At 44.2% G+C, this 8,854-nt stretch overlaps 1 protein-coding gene across 1 annotated transcript; it reads right to left on the bottom strand.

Annotated features, from left to right (window-relative positions):
- Positions 1-2,413: 2,413 nt before the first annotated feature.
- On the bottom strand, positions 2,414-8,346 carry LOC126100317 (cuticle protein 9.5-like). Its single transcript, XM_049910927.1, has 2 exons — positions 8,202-8,346; positions 2,414-2,864 (listed from the first exon to the last, which is right to left on the bottom strand). Exons 1-2 carry the CDS (start codon positions 8,208-8,210, stop codon positions 2,556-2,558), a joined length of 318 nt encoding a protein of 105 aa, XP_049766884.1. The 5' UTR covers positions 8,211-8,346; the 3' UTR covers positions 2,414-2,555.
- Between the last annotated feature and the right edge of the window lie 508 nt (positions 8,347-8,854).

The following is an 8,854-nucleotide window of genomic DNA, read 5'->3' as shown; positions in this document are numbered from 1 at the left end:
TACAGCCTGGCCGTACCGATCAGCTGATCTTAATGTATGTGACTTTTGTCTGTAGGGTATCTGAAAGACGTTGTGACCAGTGTTGTGACTGCAAACTTAGCTGCATTGAAGGCACGCACTGCGCAACACATTTTGAACGTGACTCCCGAAACACTTCGATCAGTTGTGGAACATGCTGTTTCTCGATTTCAACTTGTAGGAAACGGTGGACAGAATATTGAACATGTTTTGCGCCAGTCACACGGAAATTAATAATCCTGTTTGATTTCGATTGTTGCTTTTTATGCTGTTTTTGGCCTCAGGACAATTAAAAACCTTTGGGATTGAAGCTTTTCATCCGGTTTTGTCCTCAGGACAGTTTGAAACCGATGTAATGTTTTTATGCGGTTTTTGGCCTCAGAACAATTAAAAAACCGATTTTTCCCATCCGATGTGATATCACCTTGCCGTGGTGGATGGGATTACTTAACTAACAGTACACCCTTTCACACTGAGTAGTACAATTTGTTTAACGTCAGATGTACCACCTTATGATTCATTTGTCATTTGTAGTCGACCACTATTAAATTATTATACTTACTGTGCCATCTATTGCTACATTTTGTAACTATTTTTTTTCTGCCATACGTTTTCCACCTTCTCCGCTAATTTGGCGTCATTCTGACCAGTGGTGTTATTTCTACAGCAGTTTGAAAGTGTAACTTTAATTATAATCACTCTGTACATTTCGTGTCGCAGATACTTTCGGTCAAACCACCCTTTCCACTGTATTAACTCTGACATTCATTGCAAATGTTTCTTGTCCATTCTGTTCTATAATTTTTTTTCAAAATACTTGAGTTTTCTAACTTGTTGTGTTTTACATATTTGTGAGTCTCTGTATCTTGGTGCACTTTCTTATAACTGTTCTGAATTTTGTTTTTTCAACTGAAATATTGATTTCAGATCTATTCTCTACGTTCTCCAGAAAATTTATTTGAGTAACTGTTCCTGTCAGATTTTCTAAAAGTATCTCAAAATCGTCTGCAAAAGCCAGACAGAAGTCCTGGATTCCATTTGTTTTCCTTATTAGGAATGTTGGTTACATTTTGTGAATTTGAGACCAAATATCCAGAGTCTTACAATTTTATCTAACGTAGAGATAACCAGCCGATGTGTTAAGCTGTCTTATTGGCTAACACCCGTTTGTGTTTAAAATGGCTGAGATATTACTCTTATAAACTTAATTTTATGTATTGTATTTCGTAGATTTTGACGGGTTATGTGTGCTAATATTGCTTCAACACCAGATTCTCTAATGGTTTTATGTATTGTTTGCGTGACTATGGAATCAATAAATGATGCTGTTATAGGTTTACTGGTTAACGTTTTGTGGCACATTGTCACGTTAAGGTAAAAATCCGTTATGTGTATGCTTTTCCCCTTCGGAAACCACCATGATATTCGACCACTCGTTTGTGTTCAACACAGTGCAAGAGAATTTTCGATAACGCTTTGCATGGCACTGACATTTGTTCAAATTTGCTCAAAATGGGTGTGGCATAGACACATAAATAATAATGAAAAATGTTTAATTTTGTGATATTTCGTCGATCCTGTGTATGTAACATCGAATCTCATTATTAATATGAGTTTTGGTATAGTATTAACCATGTTTTTAAATATTTTATAATAAGTTGTATATTATAATACCATCATGCTACTAAAGAGATTTGCATGTAGTAATACTTTCCTGTACATCACCTTTTAACCGTACCTTATTCAGAAGTGACTGCAAAGTTGAATTTATACGGTATAGTGGATCTCGATGATGGAAAATATTGCAACTACTCAGTACAGTCCTCTTCTTTTTTCTTTCTTTTGCTACCACCTTTATCCCGCATTGTGCGCAGGGTCGGCAGGGTTAAGTACGGAATTGGCATGGTTAATTGTAAGGGGTGGCTGGATGCCCTTCCTGCCGCCACCCCATACTGCCCTGGGATGGAAGTAGTGTACCCCAGATGTCTGCGTCTAGTGTAAATCATGAAATAGTGTGAATGTGTTTTAAATGTCTGCGAGTTGTGTAACTGAGGCGGGACGCGGGGACCACACCGGTATTCACCTAGGAGGATGTGGAAAACCACATAAAAACCACATCATGGCTGGCCGGCACACCGGCCGTCCTCGTTCATCCGCCAGGCGGATGCGATCTGTGGCCGGCGCGCCTACCCGAAACCAGGAAGCAGCGCGTTAGAGCTCTCCGCTACCCTAGCGGGTTACTCAGTACAGTCCTATCACCTCCATATCACTCTCAAAGTTACGTGAACATGCAAAATACTTACATAGAAATGATGATTTGATGTAAATAAAGACCTGATGGTCCTAATCTTGTCGGGATGAATATATAAAGTAATGAAAATAAGGACACAGTAGCTTGAATAAAATACCACAGGCACTTTATTCGGATTTTTTTAACTTTATACAGACATACAGAGAGACACACACGCAGCTAGGCAGATAAGGAATGTGATCGATTCGAGGGCAGTGTCAAGGAGTCGTGGGAGCGGCAGCCGGGTCTAGTAGACGTGGGGGACGATGGCCGGGTAGCCGGCGCCGTAGATGCCGGCGCCGTAGATGCCGGCGGGGTAGACTCCGGCGGGGTAGACGCTCTGGTAGGTGTACGGGTAGGGCACGGTCTTCACGTCGACGGTCTTGACGCCGGCGGCGGGCACGACGCCGCTGGCGACCACTGTGGACGGCACCACCGGCGCCACGTAGGAGCCGACGTAGGGCGACACGACGGCGGCGTCGCGCACCAGGCTGGTGCTGGCGGGCACGCTGGTGGCGGCGGCGGCGGCGACCAGGGCCAGGGCGATCACGGCGAACTGTGGACAGCACGGTAGCCTATCAGCTGGGGGCCCAGCGGCGCGAGGTGACAAGCAGTCCCAACTGACAGCCTTGCTCGATACTTCACACCTACTCCCAGACAGATAATGGCGAACAGTGGAGAACGTATGTGCTGTTCAACTATGGTCTGCTCAATTAACCCATTACCGAGCGAGGTGGCGCAGCGGTTAGCATACTGGGCTCGCATTCAGGAGGCGACGGTTCAACCCCACGTCCGGCCATCCTGATCTAGGTTTTCCGTGATTTCCCGGGAGGACGACGGTTCAGTCTCACGCCCGGCCATCCTGATTTGGGTTTCCGTGATTCCCCTAAATCGCTCCAGGCAAATGCCGGGATGGTTCCTTTGAAAGGGCACGGCCGACTTCCTTCCCCGTCCTTCCCTAATCCGATGAGACCGACGACCTCGCTGTTTGGTCTCTTCCCTCAAACAACCCAACCCAACTAACCCACTGTATGGCTCACCCAATTTATTGTCTCACCCAATTGATAATATGACCAAAGGGAAATCTGGAAAAACGTGTTTGTTGTACAACAAACAGGTGCCTTAACGGCGGAGTGTATGTACACCTGACTACTGTGGGTAGTTGTCCACTTGGATACTTAATAATTAGTCCCCAGTTAATGGCTCAGCCAAGTACCAGCCTAAAAATGGTGAATTGTCAAAAATTGTGCTTGCTGCTCAACTGGCGACCCAATAGTGCCAGTATGTACAGTGATCAATATTCCTTGTTGGTCTCAAACTGGACTGTACGTAACTACTCCCCAGTGTGTTGGTGAATACTGAACAATCGGTACTAGCTTTTTGGTGGGTGTTCGGTGTAGTGAGGAATACTGTGGGTCGATCCGGAACTATATACCTTGGAATTACTTCCCAGTTCACGGCTTCAGTAAGTCCCAGTACAATCACGGTGAACTATTGACAGCGTTCCAAGATCACTCGACGCCTTGACAGCAAGACATACAAATGGTATCAGTTATCCTGGGTGGATCCCTAACTGGGTTCTTCAGGAATACTCTGGATTTTGTGGTTCGACTGAGTGTTGTGTTTTAGAATGAGTGAGACGAGTCCGTCGGAGTTTGTGTGAAAATGGATAACAGACTAGTCGCTAAACTTTTCATACTGGTTTTTAGTCTCCTTTGCAGAGAAACTACACTCATATCTGAAGAACTATACTGATTTAAAAATTTGTTCAAAATGGCTATAGGAAACATGCGTTAATAGCAAAATAAATAGTTTCATTTCGGAAAATTTCGTCTATACTATCTAACACTACTAATTTTAAAGTTTTAAAATTCTGCCGGGCAGATTTTGTATATCATCAGAATCTGCTTCACTATTTTCTAACCCCACTCTAGTTTCAGTTTAATTTTTACATTTCGTTGTGACCTACATATTGTGAACTGCATTAGTCTTTTCCTTCTGCCAGATATGATGTGTAGAATATCGAGGTACTCGCGAGTGACCTTGCGACGCGCATTTTTGTGCAGTTAAGTGTCAGTCACTACACCACGTTTGACAGTGATGTGCAGAGGTGTTTGACAACGTTAGTCCTACTGTTGTAGCAACAGACACAAAAAAGGTGTTCAACACCGCCTGACTGTAAATATTAAAATTTTTCATAGTTTCCCTAAATCATTTCAGCCAAACGCTGGTGAGGTTGCCCAAACATGCTACAGACTGTTATTTGCCTATCGTTCTCCAACTGATCTAACAACGCTTCTCTATAAATGCCACTCACCAACATTCGTTAAACTCTCGCCTTTGGTCCGCTAAACCATCTATTCCATTATAAATCGGGAAAACGAAAGAAAGTTGTACTGCTTCCACCTCACCGCGAAGTTTTTCACCATTTCTGCAATCTAAATTTGCATCGCAAACGGGAGAAACACTTTTGGCAACATTTAACGCTGATAGTAACCTCTGTACGTCCTCCATGGATATACTACGTTGTCTGCCTAACGAATTAAGAGCGACAGTGTTTGAGATTTAACCTCGTCCATTGTACCTGCTCCATAAGAGACCGCGATTTTTGCAACAGCCATAGAGAAAGTGTGAGGCAGGCAATGGTCGTATTGTGGTATCTGTCATTGAAACTGCACATCCGTTACATGTAAATACAAGGTAGCCGCCGAACTAATAGTTTCCCTGGAAGACGGTGATAGTAAGTACAGACGGGAGTCGTAAAAACCGATTCAGTACCGTATAATTTTCTATTCACATTGATTCCAGAAGAAATAGCAGATCTGAATAATATCTGAATTCGTGGAAAGAAGACAGGCGAAATACGCTAAACGTGAAGAAGTATTTAACAATCCAGATACCGAAGATGGAGTGTGTTGATAGGCAATTGTATTGCAAAACTTCCAGTTTAATAAGTCGCGACTGCACCATACTAACCCTAGTTACCTTTTGAAGTACTGAACACAGATTAAAGAAAGACAAATCATCATTCATAGCATTTTTAGCCTCAGATGAAGCTTTTGACATTGTTGGCTGTAACACACTCTTTGAAATTCCTAAGTTAACAGGATAAAATAAGGGAATGAGAGATTATCTACATTCAGACTGCTGTTGCAAGAGTCAAAGGACATCAAAAGATGGCAGTAAGAGAATGGAGAAAGACAGGGTTGTGGCCCAACCCAAAAAGTATTCAATGTACGTATAGAGGAAGAAGTAAACGAAACTAAAGCGAAGTTTGAAAAATAAATTCCGATTTGGAACGAGAGAATGAAAGCTTTAAGGTTTTTCTGACTATGTTACGATTCTCTCATACACGGCAAAGAATTTTGAAAATCAGCTGTGCGGACTGGGCAGTGTCTGGAAAGTAGATTGTAAAATGAATATGAATAGAGGCTATACCATCGTAAGGAAATGTAGTAGTCGAATTCAGAAATATGACGCTAGAGGAATACGATTTGAAAATCAGACTCTGCAACTAGTAGAAGAGTTTTTCTACTTGTTCACAACACATAAGACAACAAAGAGAAAGAGACGGTAAAAAAGGAGACTGCAATTTCTTAAGGACAGAAGTACTTGTAATATAAAATATGGAACTGAAGACTAGTAAGTATTTTCTGAAAGTATTTTTCTGGTGCGTGGTTATATAACAAAATGAAACGTTGTCGATAAAGAGGGCTGATAAAATGATAATAAAAAATACTGGGTAGTGGGATTGTAGAGGAGTGAAGTTTATATGGGTTAATCGGACAAGTACGGAAGGCCTGATGAAATGAATCGATGGGGAAACTGCATTATCGCAGTACCTGGCGTACAGCAGGCATAGGGTAGTAAGACGTCCTGTGATGGGGAGGAATAGATAATTTGGTACAGGAGGGAAGTTGGTGATGAAAATGGTAGAGGGAGAATCGACTACAGTAACTAGATAAAAATGGGTGCAGAGGGCTGCATTATCTTCGAACAGCGGGTTAGAACGGCAGCACCAACGCTGTCACAAACCCTCTGTTAAGTGCTACCACGTGCACGCAGTATCGATTAGTGTGAAATTGATCAGGTACTCCGTTGTGTTAAGGAAAGAAGTTTTGGGTTAAAGTCTCGTCTACGTCGAGGTCTTTAGAGACAAAATCCAAAATCGTATTGGTCTATGATGGGGAAGGTGATCGGTAGCACCATTTCACACGATCAATACCAGCATTCATGTGAGGGAAATCAATGAGATCCTAAATGAGCGTGGCCGGACTGGGATTTGAGCCGACGTCCTTCCGAGTACGAGTCCAGAGTCTTAGCGGTGTGTCACCTTACTAGGCGCAAAACTGTTGACACTGTTTCAGGGAAAGAGCATCTACTGAAATGCTAATTTTATCTACCGATGGCGAGAGCAAACGTTATCAATATGTTAACATTTAAGTCTATACCGAGGGCTGATGTATAGAAATTACGGTTGACTATAGTTCAGAAGGCAGACAGTCATTAGAGTGCATACTGAGGCGAAGAAACATTAGGCGGAGTGGTGCTCAGTTTGTCGTTTCAGACTTTTCCTCCGTTTAGTTACTTTCGAACAACTGCATAGCGCGAAGTCCTAGTTCAGTTAGATAACCCTGCAAAGTTTTTTCAGAGCGGAACGCTAGTACATTAGCCCAGGGATAACGCATAGAATTTATGGTTGAGTACAGTTCAGAAGGCAGACAGTCTTTAGAGTGCATATTGAGGCGAAGAAACATTAGGCGGAGTGGTGCTCAGTTTGTCATTTCAGACTTTTCCTCCGTTTAGTTAAACAACTGCATAGCGCGAAATCCTAGTTCAGATAGATAACTATGGAAAATTTTTTCAGAGGAGAACGCTAGTAGATTAGATTAAAAAAAAGCTCAAACACGGGTTAGTGATGTCAGCTACAAGGCTAGTTAAACAGTTTCTCGCAGACCCAGGTGAGGCCGTGAAATCATATCCACATAGAAGGGTCGTGAGCTTATGGTCCATCTATTTCCGAAGCATAATGATGATTTTTGGTTTGTGGAGCGCTCAAAGACGCGATTATCAGCTCCCGTACAAATTCCCATCCTTACGCTATTCAGTCTCGCCATTTTCCCTAATGATGATGAAATGATGAGGACAACACAAACACTCAGTCTCCGGATGGAGAAAGTCCCCGATCTAGCTGGGAATTGAGCCCGGGACTCCGCAATCCAGAGGCAGCAAAGCTAACCACTAGAGCACGAGCTGCGGACTCCGAAGCATAGGGAAAGTGACGAAAGTGAGGTTTTTGAGTTAGTAGATAGTGTAAATTCCTAATAGTTTCCGAGCGTTAGACGCGCATACGACTTACAAGAAGTAGAGGGCCTAGGCTCGACTTGAATGTGGTCGTGAGCCTATGGTCCATCTATTTCCGAAGCATAATGATGATTTTTGGTTTGTGGAGGGCTCAAAGACGCGATTATCAGCGCCCAAAGAAATTCCCAGTCCCTTACACTATTCAGTCACGCTATTTTCCCTAATGATGATGAAATGATGAGGACAACACAAACACTCTGTCTACGGATGGAGAATGTCCCCAATGTAGTCGGGAATCGAACGAGGGACTCCGTAATCTGGAGGCACCAGTTAACCATTAGAACACGAGCTGCAGACTCCGAAGCATAGGGTAAGTTACGAAAGAGAAGTTTTTGTGTTAGCAGACAGTGTAAATTGCGAATAGTTTCAGATCGTTAGACGCGTACACGATGTACATGAAGTAAAGGGCCTAGGCTGGACTTGGATGTGGTCCACAGCTCTGGGCACGTCCCAGCGCGATAAAGGAAGTGGGCCTGCTAAGTGCAGCGAGTTAAGCAGTAACGAAAGTACTGGTGCGTCGGGTACTTACGGAGTTCATGGTGCTGGGCGGTGTGGTGGCGTCGGCTGGTGGCTACGCTGTAAGCTGCTGGAGAGCAGAAGTGCCTTTCGCAGACTACGCCTGGGCTTTTATAGGCGGTCTGCAACCCTCGGACCACGCCTGAGAGGCGACATATTTAAATAAATCAGGCGCCGGCCGGTGGGAACGGGGGAGGGGGCGGTGGCCGGCAGACACCGCCGCGCCGCCGCGGTCGTTCGCTCCTGCGTGAAGATCAAGGCCGGCGCCCGTCCTGCGTGCGCCGCCGAGGTCAGCGTCTTCGCTGTTGCCGCCCGCCAGCCGCCCCGGCGACGCACCGCGACTCTGGAAGGCACCGGCGACCGTCCTTTGTTACAGCGCGCAGCGCCACACGCAGACCACTGGTCCCCGACTTCGCCGCCGCGACAGCGGCAGGTCCAACATCTGTCCAGTTCCCAAACTCTCTAAAATCACGGAGACATTATTTTTATTCGTTGTGTCAAACTGTGTACCGTCCATGAACTTGCTTAACAGGTTTTCCTTCTTTTCTTCCGAGTATCATTATGATACCAATCCCAAAGAAAGCAGGTGTTGACAGATGTGAAAATTACCGAACTATCAGTTTAATAAGTCACAGCTGCAAAATACTAACGCGAATTCTTTACACA

The sequence above is a fragment of the Schistocerca cancellata genome, chromosome 9, assembly GCF_023864275.1.
Source record: "Schistocerca cancellata isolate TAMUIC-IGC-003103 chromosome 9, iqSchCanc2.1, whole genome shotgun sequence".
Classification (NCBI taxonomy): domain Eukaryota; kingdom Metazoa; phylum Arthropoda; class Insecta; order Orthoptera; family Acrididae; genus Schistocerca; species Schistocerca cancellata.
The sequence above is the reverse complement of the archived record's forward strand: the minus strand, read 5'-3'. Positions and strand labels throughout refer to the sequence as shown.